Below are 18,925 nucleotides of genomic sequence, written 5' to 3' on the forward strand. Positions count from 1 at the left end.
GAGCGTATAAAGACGCTCTTATTGCCATGGTAGCCTTGCAAGAAAACAGATGGATCAAATGAGGTGATAACAAAACACAGTGGCGGCCAAACGCCTACGCTGGATTTGAACAAGTCAGGCTTTCCAAACCTGCTTCACGGAGCAGGAAAGAACGCCTTAAAGGTGACAGAACGCAATCCTTCACCCATTTATCCTATATCCTGTATTCAGAGTGTCTTTTTTTCATGAAATATTACACCATTTTCCCCTCCTGACTATATTACTGTAATATGATGGGTTTCTTTCACTCTTTTAGTTGGAAAATTACATTATTTTTATTTATACATATTTTTTTCTTACAGCAATCCAACTGTACACTACACTTTTTTCTCCTTAAATTATACTTAACAAAGTTAAAAGGGAGCTATTATGCTATTTTCTGTCCCTTTGTATTGAGTTGTGGACTCCTATAGAGCAGCTACACACAAAAACCCACACAGAAAGCTTTCTAGATCTTCCAGAATGTGCCCATATAGATAGTCCAGCTGTATATCTTTGGCTTGGTTTTAATTTAATCCACCCACAACCCGCCTCCAGGCACGCTCACTCCATTCTGATTAGTCACACGTCCAAGCGCTCCTGAGGACTTCCGGACTACTGCCGAATCCCACTGTCTATTTCATTTATGAGTTAATAATAAATGAACAAACACTTTGGAGAGCTACTTGAAAAGTGGTTAGAAGCTAGCGGTAGCTCATGAGGTACTAGCTAGGGACTCCTGACTTTTCCGTGTATGAGTGGTAACGTATTATTATTATTATTGAGTACAAACAATATTTTTACGGGACTACCTGTGTTTAACAAAGATCTACCAATTATGGTAGAAAAGGCCGTTAGCAACTCCAGACATTGGTGAGCTTGCAATATGCATGCATACCGGTAAGATGCTAACTGGTTGCACACTCTATAATGCTACACAGACAACCGCTTACCCACACAAAATTATTAAATGTGACCTTCTATACTCCTTTGTTAAAAGGTGATTGATTGGACGAAAAGTACAAAAGTTGACAAAGCTTTTCTGGCTAAAATCCCATTCCATCCATCCATCCCCAAGTTAAAAAAAACATGATTCACCCCACCCACCAGCACAGATTAATAATCACAAGAATTAATCAAGCATATTATGTTATGTTATCAATATTAGGGATGGCTCAGTGATTTTGTGCATGCATGGGGGAGATGATGAGGCGATGAGGGGGATACTCCTCAGAAGGACTGGTCCCCGGTTCCCCCTCCTCCTTTTTCTCAGCATCACTGTGAGGAGGAGGAGGAGGAGGAGGAGGAGGATTTTTTAACCACATGTTGCTGTGGTTCATTTAAAGTGCTGCAGCAGCCTTTTTTTTTTCTCCCGCCAAAGCTGCCTCACTTGCGCTCCTGATAGCAGCAGTGAGAGAGAATAGAGAGAGAGAGGTGGTGGTGGTGGGGGGGGAGACGAGGAGGAGATATCGTTCATCCTAAGTGGACTTTGTGAGTCATACAGCTACCAAAACGGCCGCAGATGAAAGGTAAGAGGATGGTCTGTGAACGATGTGTGGCGTATGCGTAGAAGAAGATGCTGAGAGCCGTCGTGCGTCTCGATGCCGCAGACGCCGCCTTTCAACAGGTGGTTACCACAGCAGCGGCAGGAGCACTAATGAGTGCACAGCGCCGTGACCGCAGCTGATAGAAAACACAGAGTGGACGCTTTGGAGGTCCCTGGGGGGAGGATAGGGTAGACTTGACACCAACAACAACATGCATGTAAAGTCAAAGTGCTATACGCGAATACACAAAAATCTGCGCTTCTTTTGTGATGCATGGATATCACTGCCTTCAACTCATATGGACACAACATTAGGTACACCTCATCTAAAGGAACCTAAAGGCTACAGCCTTTGACAATGTTCACTTTGAGAGGAATTCCATATGTTTGTTATTGTGCGTGTAGCACTGGAATGCATCATACCGAAAAACAAACATCATTTCATCTCCTCAAATATTGTCCGCTCATGTCCCTAATTAATTACCAGGTGCATCGTCAACTTGAAAAAACTCCTCACCTCAAATAAATGCTGTTTCTTTTTTTTAATTAAAAAATACTAATACCACCAGGTAAGATGTTTTTACCACTTGCAAAGCAGACATGTGTCCAGAACAATAATCATTGCATATTAATAGTCATAATATTACATTACTTTGTTTTCTAGGCTGCACAGTGGTCGAGTGGTTAGCACGCAGGCCTCACAGCTAGGAGACACGAGTTCAATTCCACCCTGGGCCATCTCTGTGTGTGGGAGGAAACCGGAGTACCCGGAGAAAACCCACGCATGCACAGGGGAGAACATTCCACTCGATTCCACTCCTCACAGAGGGTGGAATCGAACTCGGGTCTACTAGCTGTGAGGTCTGCGCGTTCATCGTGCAGCCCCAATAGAACTCATAATGAATAAATTTAAAAATGTATAATTAAGAGAAGCGCGGCACGGCGGTCGAGTGGTTAGCATGCAGACCTCACAGCTAGGAGACCCGAGTTCAATTCCACCTTGGGCTATCTCTGTGTGGAGTTTGCATGTTCTCCCTGTGCATGCGTGGGTTTTCTTTTCCTCCCACATTCCAAAAACATGCTAGGTTAATTAGCGACTTCAAATTGTCCATAGGTATGAATGTGAGTGTGAATGGTTGTTTGTCTATATGTGCCCTGTGATTGGCTGGCCACCAGTCCAGGGTGTACCCCGCCTCACGCCCGAGGACAGCTGGGATAGGCTCCAGCACCCCCGCGACCCTCGTGAGGAAAAAGCGGTAGAAAATGGATGAATGAATAATTAAGAGAAGTGCGGCACGGCGGACAAGTGGTTAGCACGCTGGCCTCACAGCTAGGAGACCTGAGTTCAATTCCACCCTGGGCTATCTCTGTGTGGAGTTTGCATGTTCTCCCCGTGCAAGCGTGGGTTTTCTCCGGGTACTCCGGTTTCCTCCCACATTCCAAAAACATGCTAGGTTAATTTGCGACTTCAAATTGTCCATAAGCATGAATGTGAGTGTGAATGGTTGTTTGTCTATATGTACCCTGTGATTGGCTGGCCACCAGTCCAGGGTTTACCCCGCCTCTTGCTTGAAGACAGCTGGGATAGGCTTATGAAAAATGAATGAATGAGTTTATTTTCTACTGTTCTAAAAATGTATTTGCACACATAAAGCCTCCTCCCAAATAAATGGCATCCTATACTCTCTGCAGTTGAGTAAATAATTATTGGATAAGTATGCACTGGGTGGGGGGGGGGGCCCAGTTGGAGAGAGAAGGAAGGGTGAGACATACCAGCAGATACAACAATCCAGTAAGTATAATGAAATCATTTCTTTATGGTTACTATTACCCCAACCATTAGTGTCTTTAGGGCTGCAGCTATGGAATATTTTAGAAGTTGATAAAAATGTCAATCAAAAGTATTTTTGATACAACTTTGTTCTAATTTGAACTATGCAGTATAAATCCAAATTCAGCCGATGCGCGTGTGAAGGTTTCCTTGTCTCTGCCGCTGCGGTCTGAAAGACACAGAGGCTACAGCCTCACTTTAGGTCAGCCTTCCGAATGATCCGATCCGTCTCTATGGAAATGGCTTTCGTCATAAATTCCCATCTGCCGTGGTGATGGAACGGTGCGGTTGCGCACGCCCCGTCGACGCAATATGAGCAATGAGGCGGCTCTCGCTCAAGACACCAACGTGGGATTTTATGGATTCATCTACATAATTGGGAATGCTGAACGTTTTGTCTCTCCCTCGGATGAAATGATTGCTTTGTCTTGTGTTGCTGTGGAAAAAAGCCGCTTTTTACCGCTGGTATTGCTTTGACCTTTAGTTACCTGCATCCTCCAGTTAATGAGATCAGACTGCCAATAAATCCTGATGCAAGGACAATTACTTTGGAAGCCCTGAAGTCGTACAGTTGGAAAAATAGGTTCCTAAAGTGGTGCAAAAACTTCCATGTTCGAACTTCCTTTCTTGCATGACATCATGTGAAATGTCCACATATCTTGCTCACAAATCAAAGGACACATCGGGGGCCATTTTGATTGTTTACATTTTCTAATTCAACAGAACAGCCTAGTTGACAAATGATTATTAGTACAGTAAACCTCGGATATATCGGACTCGGATATATCGGAAATTCGCTCACAACGGACAGATAAAAAAGAACCGATTTTCTGTAATGCATTTCCAATAAAAATTCATTGCATATATCGGATTTTTCATAACGGATTTCGCCTATTTCGGACAAAATCTCCAGTCCCGTTCCAATGCATTTCCATTAAATTTCCCTCGCATATATCGGATGGCCGCATCGTGGCGCTCCGATTTGCCGAATCGTGACAGGCCGCTACACGACGTCATTTGCAGCGTTTGCAGCGTTGCCTGCGCGTCCAGGTACATTGGAAACATAGTCAAGGAAGTGCCTTTTTAAAACGGATAAAATCCGATTTACGCATATACCGGATATAAATCCGATATATGCGTAAAACGGACATTTTCAGGTATACGCATATAACGGATTTCGCTTATATCGGACAAAACCAGTGGGAACAATTGAATCCGATATATCCGAGGTTTACTGTATTTAATTCATTCATTTTCTATTGCTTATTCTCACGAGGGTTGCGAGGGTGCTGGAGCCTATCCCAGCTGTCTTCAGGCGAGAGGCGGGGTACACCCTGGACTGGTGGCCAGCCAATCACAGTGCACATATAGACAAACAACCATTCACACTCACATTCATACCTATGGACAATTTGGAGTCGCCAATTAACCTAGCATGTTTTTGGAATGTGGGAGGAAACCGGAGTACCCGGAGAAAACCCACGTATGCACAGGGAGAACATGCAAACTCCACACAGAGATGGCAGAGGGTGGAATTGAACCCTGGTCTCCTAGCTGTGAGGTCTGCACACTAACCACTCGACCGCCGTGCAGCCCATCTAGAGCCACACTTGACCAAATTCTGGGTCAAAAAACAAAATGACTGTTTTTTCAGCTCTTTGTATTGTTTCCTATATTGATTCCTATAGAGCCCTTACACACAATAACTCGCACAGGAAGCTGTCAAGATCTTCCAGTATCTGTATTTCCTTGCATTTTAAAAACAGTCTGTTTTAATTTATTCCACCCATGGCACGCCACTCCACTGTGATTATTAACACTACCATGAGTTCCTGAGGACTTCCAAACTACTGCCGAAACCCATTTTCTAATTTAGTTGAAAATCGCCCTGCCACCACGCCGCAAATTCCACACAGAGATGGCCGAGGGTGGAATTGAACTCCAGTCTCCTAGATGTGAGGCCTGCGTGCTAGCCACTCGTCCGCCGTGCAGCCTAATTGAGTAATCAGAAAAAACATATTTTTGTTTGGTTTGCGAGGGTCATGGCCATGCTGGAGCCTATCCCAGCTGTCTTCAGGCGAGAGGCGGGGTACACCCTGGACTGGTGGCCAGCCAATCACAGGGCACATATAGACAAACAACCATTCCCACTCACATTCATACCTATGGACAATTTGGAGTCGCTAATTAACCTAGCATGTTTTTGGAATGTGGGAAGAAACCGGAGTACCCGGAGAAAACCCACGCATGTATCAAATAGTGGAGAATGTCAAAATATGACTTAAAATAGGGCCTGTGCACTTCATTTAGGTTCTGTGATGGCCACAGTTTGACCCTGGAACAGATGAATTCAATCTATTCAATCTGTTTGATTTTTCTAGTCTTCAGAGAAATGTTCTTCTTCCTGTGATGTCAAGTCTCCCAACATCAGCGCCATGCCGGGACTCATCAACAAGGAGAACCGCCGCCCTCTACCCCTCAGCGCCTCTGATATCACTTCCTGTGTCAGAGGTTACACTCAGGCCATGACAGCTTCCATGGCGTATGAAAACATCGAGGATCACGCCATCGAAGGTGCGTTTGTTACGATGCGACAGCAACAATTACTTGATGTCATATTATTGTTTTTTCGCTCTCTCTCAGGGATTTTCATCTATCCGCTGGAGGAAAAAGCCATCGTCGTGGGCTTTGAGGCGATGATTTCCAGCCAGATCATCACGCTGCAAATCAAGGACAAGGCCAAGATTGACGACTGTTACAACAACCCGTGCAGTGTGCCAAATGGAGCGCCCCCTGGCGGTGTTGGTGAGATTAACAGACTTTAAAGTGATACACTTTTTGGAATAAAATGCTGATTTTTCATGAAAAAAACGTTTATTTACCTTCCAATGTGGTCTTCCAGGCCACATAGTCCTGGATGAGGATTTGGAGAGGACAGTTCTTGTAGTCAACCTGGGCATCATACCTCCCTTGGAGACGGTCCACATTCTGGTCAGTACCTCCTGTGAGCTATTTACTCTGCCCAGCGGAGGCATCACCGTGTCCACGCCGCCAGTGTGCACACCCCGCGTACAGAGGAGCATCAACGAGGAGCAAGGATTGTCCCCAAACTTCTCCAGACTGTAAGTTCTACTCATATTGGTGGTGGACGTATTTTTTGGGGGGGGCCGTCGTCTGTGTTGATGAAGACGATGCCTGCACTTTTAGGCGGGAAAGACATCCACCCAGCCCACAGGATCCAGCTGCCGGTTCTGATCACTTTTGTTTGGCTGCTCTGCTGGAGGAGGAGGCCATCAACTCCATGGATTACCAGTTTAACTTCCAGCTGGAGATACGAGCCCCCTATCTTCTTGCAGGTCAGCATCCGACTCCAGTTGCTTCAGTGTGGACTGGATTTGTTGTTTGATGGCGTCCTACCAGCGTTGTCCTTGTAACAATTCCAAGCTAATATTCTTTGGAGCTAATTGTTATGTTTCAAAGCCATAAACATGTTGACGATTGGAAAGCATGTAAATACTAATTATCTGTTCCAGGGTCAAACTGTGGTCATTATAAAACCTTTATCTGTTCAGGCAAAGCTTAATAAGTTTAAAAGCATGAATTAATAAAGTCCAAAATTACAGTATCTCAACTGATGTGCTTTTTTTACGTAGGTGTGGAGAGCCCGTCTCACGCCATCCGAGCCGACGCCGACCCCCTTGCCCGCTCGGCCACTTGTGTGGTCATCACACTAGCAGACAAGTACACTTATGACTGTCCAGTGAAGATTCTCATCTACCCTAGCGGTACGTCGGCAAGGTCACACTGTACCGTATGCTCCTCAGCCGCCTCCAGGCCTCCAATGGCGTGCAGCCCTGATATCAATGAAGATGCCGCCATGTGGGGGCGAACGGCTTTGGGTCTTTTTTTTTTTTTGTTGTTCTCGTCTCTCCTCGAGTGTCGTCTTGTTCTGGAGTATGTGTGGGCCGCTCGTTTCCCGCAGGGCATAGATATCTCTGCCGAGCCACCGTCGTCTTTTGAAGGCTTTGTTGGGCAAAGAAGCCCACGACCAGTCGTGGCTAGTTTAGGTGCGACAGTCTCCATGCCAATATTTTTCACCTGGAGCAAAAACAAACAGATAACTTATTGAAGTCCATGAGAAATACACTTCTTCATAACAAAGAAACATATTGCTAACGTCAGGCAGTGACCCGCTTGACCCAGCAGAGGGCACTGTGGTGAAAAAAAGCTTTAAAATTACAGACTAGCAATTCACTTGTGAAGTGAATGAGCGTCTCATAATATAATTATTGTTCATATTCGATTGAGTAACCTGTTAGAAGAGTGGTTAGCATGTACGCCACAAAGTCAATAGACCTAGGTTCGATTCCCTTGCTCTCTGATGAAGTCAAACTGTGATCTGGTCTTTCTGGGCTTCTGTAGAACCTCACGTGCCTCATGTGCTCATGGAGAGCGGAGACATGACGACGGATGAGTATGATGAGTTCCTCCGCGGCCGAAGTGACTTCATCAAGGCCACCAGGAAAGACTTCAGCGACGAGAGGAAGGTCGGACCATTGCGGACATCTATAGTTTACATTGTCATTGGTTCATTAGTAAATTTAGTAAATATACAATTTACCGCCAGCACGGCGTTGAGCCCACCATCAGGTCCATCAAGCTGATCATACGAGCCGGGTGTATGTGTGTACACAGGTGGAGGTCATCCACAGGCGGCTGCACAAGGACCTCCTCCACAACCCTGTGGTAATGCTCAACTTGTGTCCCAACCTCAAACCCGTCAGCTCCGACCTGAGGAAGGTGCACGGCGAGTTCATTTTTCTTATTGACCGCAGCGGCAGCATGAGCGGTGTCAACATCGACCATGTCAAGGTAAACACGGCACTCTCCAACCAGTAGCTCACCAGCTACCAGTAGCTCCATCCACTTTTCAAGTAGCTCTCCAAAGTGTTTATTCATTTATCATCAACTTCTATATCAACTAAATTAGAAAATGGGTTTCGGCAGTAGTTTGGAAGTCCTCAGGAACTCATGGTAGTGTTAATAATCACAGTGGAGCGGCGTGCCCGGAAGCGGGCCATGGGTGTGAATAAATTAAAACAGACCATTTTGAAAATGCAAGGAAATACAGATTCTGGAAGATCTTGACAGCTTCCTGTGCGAGTTATTGTGTGTAAGGGCTCTATAGGAATCCACAATTCAATACAAAACAGAATTTGGTCAAGTGTGGCTCTAGATGGGCTGCACGGCGGTCGAGTGGTTAGTGTGCACACATCACAGCTAGGAGACCAGGGTTCAATTCCACCCTCGGCCATCTCTGTGTGGAGTTTGCATGTTCTCCCCGTGCATGCGTGGGTTTTCTCCGGGTACTCCGGTTTCCTCCCACATTCCAAAAACATGCTAGGTTAATTGGCAACTCCAAATTGTCCATAGGTATGAATGTGAGTGTGAATGGTTGTTTGTCTATATGTGCCCTGTGATTGACTGGCCACCAGTCCAGGGTGCCGAAGACAGCTGGGATAGGCTCCAGCACCCCCGCGACCCTTGTGAGGAAAAGCGGTAGAAAATGAATGAATGAATGGCTGTAGATGTTTGGTGCTTGCTAACAAATCCTTCTGCTACTTGCACACTAAATCTGTATGAAATAACTATGAATCATAATGATGACCATTCTGTTTTTTTTCCCAGGATGCCATGGTGGTGATCCTCAAGAGTCTCGTACCAGGCTGCCTGTTCAACATCGTCAGCTTCGGCTCCACCTTCAAATCGCTTTTCTCAGTCAGCCAGAACTACGAGGAGGTAATAAATGGGATTACAGAAGTGGGTGAAATAAAGCTGTTCATCTTCACTCCTCATCTAGGAGGCCCTGGCATTGGCTTGCGAGTACATTCATAAAATCCGAGCCGACATGGGGGGTACAAACATCCTGGCGCCGTTAAAATGGATTCTGAGGCAGCCCATGTTCAGCGGACACCCCCGTCTGCTCTTCCTGTTGACGGACGGGGCGGTGAGCGACACGGGCAAGGTGATCGAGTTGGTGCGCAGCCACGCACGCTACATCAGGTCAGTCAAGCACGGGTTTCTTTCCCTTTTCTGTGCGTTTTACTTAGAGAAAATGAGCTAGCTAACAATGGACATCATGGAAGGTACCTATTTTGATGCTAAATATCTGTGTTCCATTTACATATCTAACTAACTAAGCTACATCGATATTGTTATTGTAGCAGCGAACACAAATAACTATATTTATCTGGTAACACGACGCTTAGCTAGATGCTAGTCAGTGGATTCCGATTCTCGAAGACTCAACAAGATGCTTGTTTGCCATTAGCAATTTTTTTTGGAGCACACATCTTGTGCTGGAAGACACAGCCATCCCAATAAGAGCGGACATTGTAAGTGTTGTAGCTGTTTCTATGCTGTTGTTGTTGACGGAACTAGCATAAGCTCCTGGGCTAAATCAATGCAACTGGGAAAGAAATTTTGGTAATGTTTTAAATCATCAAAATACGGCAAGCTATGGTAAATATTACATCACCAATGTTGTTAATGCATGATCATAGCATGTATATAAAATTATATAGCTTTTTTTGTAGTCTAAATATGTACCTCCCAATGACGTGCATTGTTAGCTAGCTGATATTAACTCATTTTCTTTCATTAGAATGCACAGGAAAGAGAAAAATATATGACGATGTTTCACATACGGATTATACATAACAAAATTAAAAAAAACGTGCAGTTTTCTTTGAATCCCTGCACAAGAAAACACGCATCAAAATAAGATGCGAGTTAGTGACGTGTCGGCGACAAAGCAGCTCCTGTTGCTGTGGGAAATCATCTCAACGCTTCCCACTCTCCTCCGGGTCTCTAAGTCCTGTGGAAATAATTGCCTTTTGTCCTTCCAGTCTTATTGAAGCACGGCAAAGAGCTCACCACTTCACACACAAATCAATCTCTTCTTCTATTTTGTATTGATTGTATTCATTACACAAAATATATCACTTTTAGCTCATCTTCTTGCCATCCACCAGATAAACCTCTGCTGGTACAAGATGTTATTATGTTGTGTATAATTACATTATCTATCATGTCCTTTTATTATTCATTGTTTTTAGTATGTAAATGCATAAAAATGACAAGCATTTTTAGTACCACATTGTATTATTTATTTCTTTTTGGGGGTTTTATTATGTATTTATTTTGTACTACTGTATTTTGCACAAGTACCCAATGCTACGTCAATCTTGTATTGTTGTCGAAGACAATAGAATAAAATATAGCTGTATTCCAAACATGAGCAAAGGAGCGATTAGAGTTGGGGGGTACACGACGGTACATGACGCTTCTAATGTGAATTAATTTTTTTTTAATCTAGGATGTGACGTACGCGATACACATCTTGTGATACGAGTCTTGGGATGATCGTCAAGTTAATTCATTCATTCATTTTCTACCGCTTATCCTCACGAGGGTCGCGGGGTTTGCTGGAGCCTATCCCAGCTGTCTTTGGGCAAGAGATGTGGTACACTCTGGACTGGTGGCCAGCCAATCACAGGGCACATATAGACAAACAACCATTCACACTCACATTTATACCTATGGACAATTTGGAGTCGCTAATTAACCTAGCATATTTTTGGAATGTGGGAGGAAACCGGAAGAAAACCCACGCATGCACGGGGAGAACATGCAAACTTCACACAGAGATGCCCGAGGGTGGAATTGAACTTGGGTTTCCTAGCTGTGAGGCCTGCGCGCTAATCACTCGTCCACCGTGCAACTCTAATATCAGGAAGTATGGCATTCCTCAGTGCTGGATCCCAAATAGAAAAGGCTCTCGAGCCCACATGTCTTTCTGGCTCTTAGGATTGTCAAAACACCGCCATGTTGTGAGCATAGGTTTCTGGACGAAGCATAGTTAACCCAAATAGGAATGTTCCAACCCATTTAATGCCTAATACGTTGATTGATATGTTATATTTTTGTGTTGGTTTACGCAGATGCTTCACATTCGGCATTGGGCAGAGCACTTGCAGGAGGATGGTGCAGCAACTGGCCACCGTGTCCAAAGGAACAGCCGAGTTCCTGGCCCAAGGCGAGAGGCTCCAACCGAGAGTACGTGCAATGACTCTCACTCAGAGGACCGTACCACTTTCCAAACTGAGGACATTTTGTCTTTGCAGATGATAAAGTCCCTGAAGAAGACCATGTGCCCGGTCCTCAGTGACATCTCCATTGAGTGGCTCTTTCCCGAGACTAAGGAAGTCTTGCTCTCCCCGGTGGGCAACACCTTCCTGTACCCAGGCGACAGTCTGATCGGGTACGCCGTGGTATGCGACGCCACGCGCTATCACGCCAACCCCAAATCCGTAAGTGTGATGATGACACATGTCACAACATTTTCACAATATCAACTCGCTTTGTCAATCATTAACAGGACAAAAGACGCCGATACAGCATGATGCACTCCGTGGGCTCAGGGAGCTCCGTCTTTTATCATTCCCAAGACGAAGACCTGCTCAGGACCCCTGCTGACTCTGCTCAGGTAGCCTTCAAAGAAACACCACAAAGCGCTCACCTCAACTCCAATCAGGACGCCATAATGGACGCCAGCTTTGTCACTACGGACCACGATGATGGTGAGAACGTAGCCGAGCTCCCTTCTGGTTTTCCCCATCATTGCCTTCACACTTTATCTTTTGGTGGTTCTGCTGCACTGTCAGGCCTGGAGGCTCAAGTGAGAAGGCGAGCTTACAGCGCCAACCAGATAGCCGACAACCTCCCAGCTAAGAAGTACACCTCCAGTGATCCCAGCTCTGTCATGCCTAAGAATCCTCTGAGGAGAGCCAAAGTCCAGGAGCTACTCAGCCATGTGAGTCCGGAACACGAGTCCCACTGGAGGAGAGACTACCAGGTGTGGAAAAGTCAACATTCGTCAAATGTCAGTGTGGATGCTCGAACAAAATGTCAATTTGTCTTATTTTCAGCCTCAACTGGCCAGTCTGTGTGCCGCATCATCCGGAGAACGTCAAGTCCTGCAGCCTCCTCTGGTGGAGACTGGTTTGGATGCTCCAGAAAGCCCAAAACATACCCCGGCCCGCAACACGACAGGAGAAGACGGGTCCAGATCTTCCACAGACAGTCCGTCTATCGGTAGCGTGGGCGATACAGGTCAGAACTGTGAGCCCAATCAGTTAAGTAGCTCTTTGTCCATGTGTAGTTCACAGGCCCATAAGAAAATAAATACTTTGGACATCCCTGGTTTACATATTTCACAGGGAGGGGGGAGTGGCACTATTACTAAATGCAGGCTTCCACAGTGGTGCACACACCCATTTGAGGAGGTATGCAAGCCTCTTGTGAGGATTGCACAGTAAATCCACTACAACAACTCCTCCGTGGTTCCGCTGTATATGGGATTCTGGAAGGTTACATTCCATGAAGTGGAATACAACAGGAAGTTGTATCATTCCACGTTCCAGGAAAACGTATTCAGTAATTTTTCTCCGTCCTGTGGTGTTTCAGAAGGATATGGCCACCAGATGTGTCAGGCTGAAACACCGCAAGAGATCCACAGCGCCGATGCGGTAGCCCGGCGGGGAGGCGAGTGCAAGGCAGTGGTGTCGGGCGTCCTCAGTGGGAAGGCCGTCCGTTGGGAGGTGCTCTTTGACGTGGAGCCCTTCCTGAAGGGACGGGAACGCGAGGAGAAGGTCCATGAGGAGCTGTGGAACGAGACCTTCCACCATCTGGCCAGCCGCTCCATCATTCACGACTTTGAGCACATGGCCGACAGGGAGAGTGACATTGAACACGGTGAGCCCGACAACCGATCAATTCCACCATCGACGCTTAACGCAGTTCACCAGCGATATTCTCTGCCATGTGATGTTATCGCTGCAGGTTGTGGCAGGAAGTACCAAATGTACGCCATCCACACGAGCAAAGCCTGCAACATCCTGAGCAAATACACGGCCTTCATCCCCGTTGACCTGGACACAAATGAATATCTGCACACCTGCATTGAATACTTCAACCCTGGTGAGTAGTATGGATTGTTTGTAGACTTGTTTTTGTCACGATTGGGCATGGCGGCGTTGCGACGATTGCCCTGTGTTTGTGTCAGTGTGAGAGGTCTCACTCGCTCACATTTTGTATTTGCTGAACTTTTGTGGGCGAGTATAAGAGCTAATAATGCTAATAATAAAGAAAAATAGTCATACAAAAATATGCTTGCTGACTATATTGTTTTAAATAATGGCCCATAGTTCTGAAATAGATATCCCTTTACATAAAATTTGATGTAATTATTGTTGTAGTTGCATATTAAATCATTTACCAGAAGAAGATTTCCACTACTTTATTATATATATATAACTTATTTCTATCTGTGATTAAATTAGATTAATTCTGAGTTAGCTGTAGAACAATGTGATTTATATCGATTAAATATTTTAATCGATTGACAGCCCTAATAAAAACGTACTTCTGTCTAAGATTTACTGCAATTAATTATGAGATACTCTAACTCGGGACCAAATGCGATTAATATTTTAATCGATTGGCTGCCCTAATAAAAATGTGCTTCTATCTACGATTTAGTGCAATTAATTATGAGATACTGTAACTAGGGACAAAATGCGTTTAAAAATTTTAATTGATTGACAGTCCTAATAAAAACTTATTTCTATCTATGATTAAGTGCAATTAATTATGAGATACTCTAACTAAGGAAAAAATGTGATTAATATTTTAATCGATTGGCAGCCCTAATAAAAACGTATTTCTATCTACGATTTAGTGCAATTAATTATGAGATACTGTAACTAGGGACAAAATGCGATTAAATATTTTAATCGATTGACAGCCCCAATAAAAACTTATTTCTATCTATGATTAAGTGCAATTAATTATGAGATACTCTAAGGACAAAATGCGATTAAATATTTTAATCGATTGACAGCCCCAATAAAAACTTATTTCTATCTATGATTAAGTGCAATTAATTATGAGATACTCTAAGGACAAAATGCGATTAAATATTTTAATCGATTGGCAGCCCTAATAAAAACATATTTCTATCTACGATTTAGTGCAATTAATTATGAAATACTGTAACTAGGGACAAAATGCGATTAAATATTTTAATCGATTGACAGCCCTAATAAAAACGTACTTCTGTCTAAGATTTACTGCAATTAATTATGAGATACTCTAACTCGGGACCAAATGCGATTAATATTTTAATCGATTGGCTGCCCTAATAAAAATGTGCTTCTATCTACGATTTAGTGCAATTAATTATGAGATACTGTAACTAGGGACAAAATGCGTTTAAAAATTTTAATTGATTGACAGTCCTAATAAAAACTTATTTCTATCTATGATTAAGTGCAATTAATTATGAGATACTCTAACTAAGGAAAAAATGTGATTAATATTTTAATCGATTGGCAGCCCTAATAAAAACGTATTTCTATCTACGATTTAGTGCAATTAATTATGAGATACTGTAACTAGGGACAAAATGCGATTAAATATTTTAATCGATTGACAGCCCCAATAAAAACTTATTTCTATCTATGATTAAGTGCAATTAATTATGATATACTCTAAGGACAAAATGCGATTAAATATTTTAATCGATTGACAGCCCCAATAAAAACTTATTTCTATCTATGATTAAGTGCAATTAATTATGAGATACTCTAAGGACAAAATGCGATTAAATATTTTAATCGATTGGCAGCCCTAATAAAAACATATTTCTATCTACGATTTAGTGCAATTAATTATGAAATACTGTAACTAGGGACAAAATGCGATTAAATATTTTAATCGATTGACAGCCCTAATAAAAACATATTTCTATCTACGATTAAGTGCAATTAATTATGAGATACTGAAACTAGGGTCAAAATGCGATTAAATATTTTAATCGATCAACATCCGTATTATTTATATGATTTGAAAATACTTTGTTTGTGTGTAGGAACATAATAAAAACAATAAGTTATACATTTTAAAGTGTATGACGTCTTTCTCACTTTTAGACCACGGCTTTAAAAGAGGCTCACGGTCCAGTTCGGGAAGCAGCAAAAACCGAGCTTACTCCGTCGGACTCGGCCGCTCTCAGTCTGGTGGCGTGTCGGAGGATGCGGAAGACGCTCTGACGCACAACAGTAGGCTATTTTTGATATCTTTCATTATTATAATGAATGAATGTCAACAGATGACACCTAATAGCATGTGCAAGGAGATATGAGCTGGATGTTAATATCAATTTCTATTCTGGAAAAATATTGTTTGTCTGTGTGCGGTGGCTTAGCAACAAGGAGGAAAGAATCAAAGACGGTGTGCTAATGCGACAGATTTATTTTTATGTTCTTGTGTCAGGTGTGGACGATGGCGTCTCTCCCTGCAGCACTCCATCCTCGTCCAGCTGGGAGAAATGTCGTTTCACAGAAGGTACACATAATATCACTAGATTCTTTTGGGGTTCACATTTTCAGAACGCTACAGAGAGGGTGGAGGGGCTTATACATTCACTATGAATATTATTTTTATTTGTGCAATGCAAGGCTCAGACATTTCTGCATTAACAATGAAAGAGATTTGGAAACACACTGTGGCTAAACGCTGTGACGTGTATCTGTTGGAACGCGAACACTAACATACCACAATAGCATCACAATAGATAGAAATCCCAGCATGAAAGCAACCGCTGGCTGAGGATTAAAAACTGCGCACACCCCTTTTCACAATTGCCACCTATCATATTTTAAGCCGCTATCTTGTGTAGGTTGGCTGGAAAAGTTACTTGCACCAGGAACTCCATTGGAGAAATTTTCTTTTCTCATTTACTTGTTCGTTAATTTATTATAACGTGACAAAATGACGAGTAGTGTCATTGGCTTAAGTCTTTATTGTGTTACCTTGATTTCGGCTGTTTTTTTTTTTTAATAATACTGTCTATTTATTAGTACTTGATGGTAACTATAGTAGAATAGGGCACATAATCTGGTTGAAATGCTATTGAATTAATAAACAGAAACATGAATGAATCCTATAATGATCTTTACTGCTATATTAAGCTAAAGTGTGAATTATTCCATACTTTTTGACAATATTAAATATAGATGCGTGTTTTCATGCCTTTATGTGTCTTTTTTTTTTTTTTTGAACAGCTTGGTTTTTGCACCCAAAGCGAGTATTATTTTTTTTCCTTTAAAAAACGAAACCTAGCAACTTCAGTAAAAGCTGTGGTTTTCTGTTCATTAATTTATTATTATTTTTTTATGATGAAGGATGAGATTGTGATCTTTTATTGGTATATACTATATAACACAATATTATGTGTGCCTTCATAAATAAGTCCAAATCATAAAAAATAACAAGTACCGAAAGGCTGGTATTGTATGAGTTAAACACTAATGATTATTACCATTTACAATACAATATTATTATTCACAATATATGTACAAAGGCATGACAATGTGCATGAAAAATGTCAAAAAATGTATTTTGATTTTTCTCCCAGTGGCCCAAAGGAGTCCATCAGTGACGTCAGACCAGTCTCAGAAATCGGTGGAGAGCCTTTTTTCTGCCAGGTGTGTGTGTGCTGTGTTGGTAGAGTGTGTGTTGCTTTGAAGTACTCTGACATGTACTTTGTCATCGTCCAGGTTGGCGTTCAGCAGGACTCGCCTCCTGACGAGGGCCGCCAAAGAATTCATGAGCCGATCCCACAGCAAGTCAGCCGACTCCATGGGGGAGAGCGACAACGAGAACAAGGACTACATTCCTCTAGTGGGTAGATGATCCATGAACATGGATTTTTTTCTTCACCGGTTTTGGTTCAGACCGGGGGCGCACTGCCAACTATATTATGCTTTGGTTTTTTGTAGTCGGGGTCCTCACCCAAGACCTCTTGTGGTCTGTTTATTCGCAGGTGTTGCTGCAGCTGGCGTGTGGCGCTTTCCCACTGGACACCACGCTGTGCGACGCCATCAACGTGCCCATGGATAAACTCAAATGGCGGTCCCCCTTCAGCAGCCACCGAAATAGCCTGGGACACCCATCTCACCTGGGCGGCCGCCGTGTTGAAAGCACCGAAGACAACCTACCGCATCCGTGTGACCCACAAACATGTGCAGGAACCCCTCCACCCTCCACCAGGTCCCAGGTGGACGGCAGCCCGTGCGCTTCGGAGGCCCCCAACAAGGGGATGCTTGACACGGAGAGCCTGGTGTGGGCGACGGCGGTGGCTCTGGCCTGGCTGGAGCACAGCTCCGCCAGCTACTTCATCGAGTGGGAGCTAGTGGCCGCTAAGGCTAGCATGTGGCTTAGCAGCCAGGACATTCCAGAAGGTCGAGACGTGGCGTCGGTCAAGGCGGCCGCCAACCAGCTCTTCATCATCCTCAGACACTGGGACGACAACCTGCAGCTCAACATGCTGTGCTACAACCCCAGCAGTGTGTGACCACGCCGGTGTATAGCGCACTATGCTAACGAAACGTTTACATGCACTGCTTAGGGCCACTAAGACCGTTAATTAAGCTCTGTTTACTTTCTTTCAGTGTACTTATTACCTTTTACTGCACACTAACCACCCCAACATATGTAGCTTTGTACATTTAGCATGTTTTGTCCACTTGTTCCATGCACTCTTGTGGTGCAATAACACATACAAGCAACAACATTGTCAAATGATACTGTAGGAATGCATGCAGTTGGCGACGTCACTTTGGAAAGTTGAAGGCCCGTTATTCTAGTATTTTTCATCAATTTTAAATAAGCGTCACAGGTCCAAAAATACTTTAATGTGTTTTCCGTGGAATTTAGACAATATAAAAGTGCTTTTAGTAATCCCCCGTTAATGCTAATGAGCTGTCCAACGTGAGAGACGCCATGTACATAAAACAACGTAACATTAAGAAGTGGAACAGGATTAGTTAAACATTACATTTGAGCTACACTGCTAACATTAATGATGAAACTTTCAGCTCCCACATCTGTAATGACTGACAAATAGTTGGGCGAGCTCCAGGCTGCAGCCTGCCGCCTCACAAAGCTGTCCTCCGTCGGGATTAAAGAATTCTAAAATGTCAGGATATGAAAAATATGTATCATATTGGAACTAATTTTGGTCCTGAGTATATATGCAAATCTCCTGTTCTATGCACCTTGCAATAGAGGGGCACATTGAATCATAATAATAATTATAATAATGATATTGTTAATAATAATAATATAATAATAATAATAATTATTATTATTATTATTATGCATAATAATAATTATTATTATATTATTATAATAATAATACATAATTATATATAATAATAATAATTATTATTATTATTATATTATGCATAATAATGATAATAATAATAACAATAATAATAATAATTATTATTATTATGCATAATAATAATTATTATTATATTATTATAATAATTGATAATATATAACAATAATTATTATTATTATGTTATGCATAATGCTAATAATAATAACAATAATAATTATTA

At 42.9% G+C, this 18,925-nt stretch overlaps 1 protein-coding gene across 1 annotated transcript; it reads left to right on the forward strand.

The window, feature by feature from the left end:
- The first annotated feature begins 1,474 nt into the window (after positions 1 to 1,474).
- Positions 1,475 to 18,550, forward strand: vwa5b1 (von Willebrand factor A domain containing 5B1). The gene is made up of 22 exons (XM_058084392.1): positions 1,475 to 1,547; positions 5,777 to 5,969; positions 6,039 to 6,200; positions 6,298 to 6,517; positions 6,603 to 6,751; positions 7,049 to 7,180; positions 7,818 to 7,942; positions 8,091 to 8,267; positions 9,084 to 9,194; positions 9,256 to 9,458; positions 11,399 to 11,513; positions 11,582 to 11,767; positions 11,836 to 12,037; positions 12,122 to 12,312; positions 12,386 to 12,569; positions 12,924 to 13,211; positions 13,299 to 13,436; positions 15,449 to 15,577; positions 15,792 to 15,863; positions 16,936 to 17,005; positions 17,078 to 17,201; positions 17,344 to 18,550. The coding sequence occupies exons 2-22, from the start codon at positions 5,831 to 5,833 to the stop codon at positions 17,872 to 17,874; spliced, it is 3,648 nt and encodes a 1,215-aa protein (XP_057940375.1). The 5' UTR covers positions 1,475 to 1,547; positions 5,777 to 5,830; the 3' UTR covers positions 17,875 to 18,550.
- Positions 18,551 to 18,925: the final 375 nt, after the last annotated feature.

The sequence above is a fragment of the Doryrhamphus excisus genome, chromosome 10 (genome assembly GCF_030265055.1).
Source record: "Doryrhamphus excisus isolate RoL2022-K1 chromosome 10, RoL_Dexc_1.0, whole genome shotgun sequence".
NCBI classification, from domain to species: domain Eukaryota; kingdom Metazoa; phylum Chordata; class Actinopteri; order Syngnathiformes; family Syngnathidae; genus Doryrhamphus; species Doryrhamphus excisus.

Excerpts from the sequence above, each read along its gene's own strand:
- vwa5b1 (XM_058084392.1), top strand. The coding sequence starts at position 5,831 with ATGCCGGGACTCATCAACAAGGAGAACCGCCGCCCTCTACCCCTCAGC. Across the intron at positions 7,943-8,090 it reads ACTTCAGCGACGAGAGGAAG|GTGGAGGTCATCCACAGGCG; the intron begins GTCGGACCATTG and ends GTGTGTACACAG. Across the intron at positions 9,195-9,255 it reads TCAGCCAGAACTACGAGGAG|GAGGCCCTGGCATTGGCTTG; the intron begins GTAATAAATGGG and ends CTCCTCATCTAG.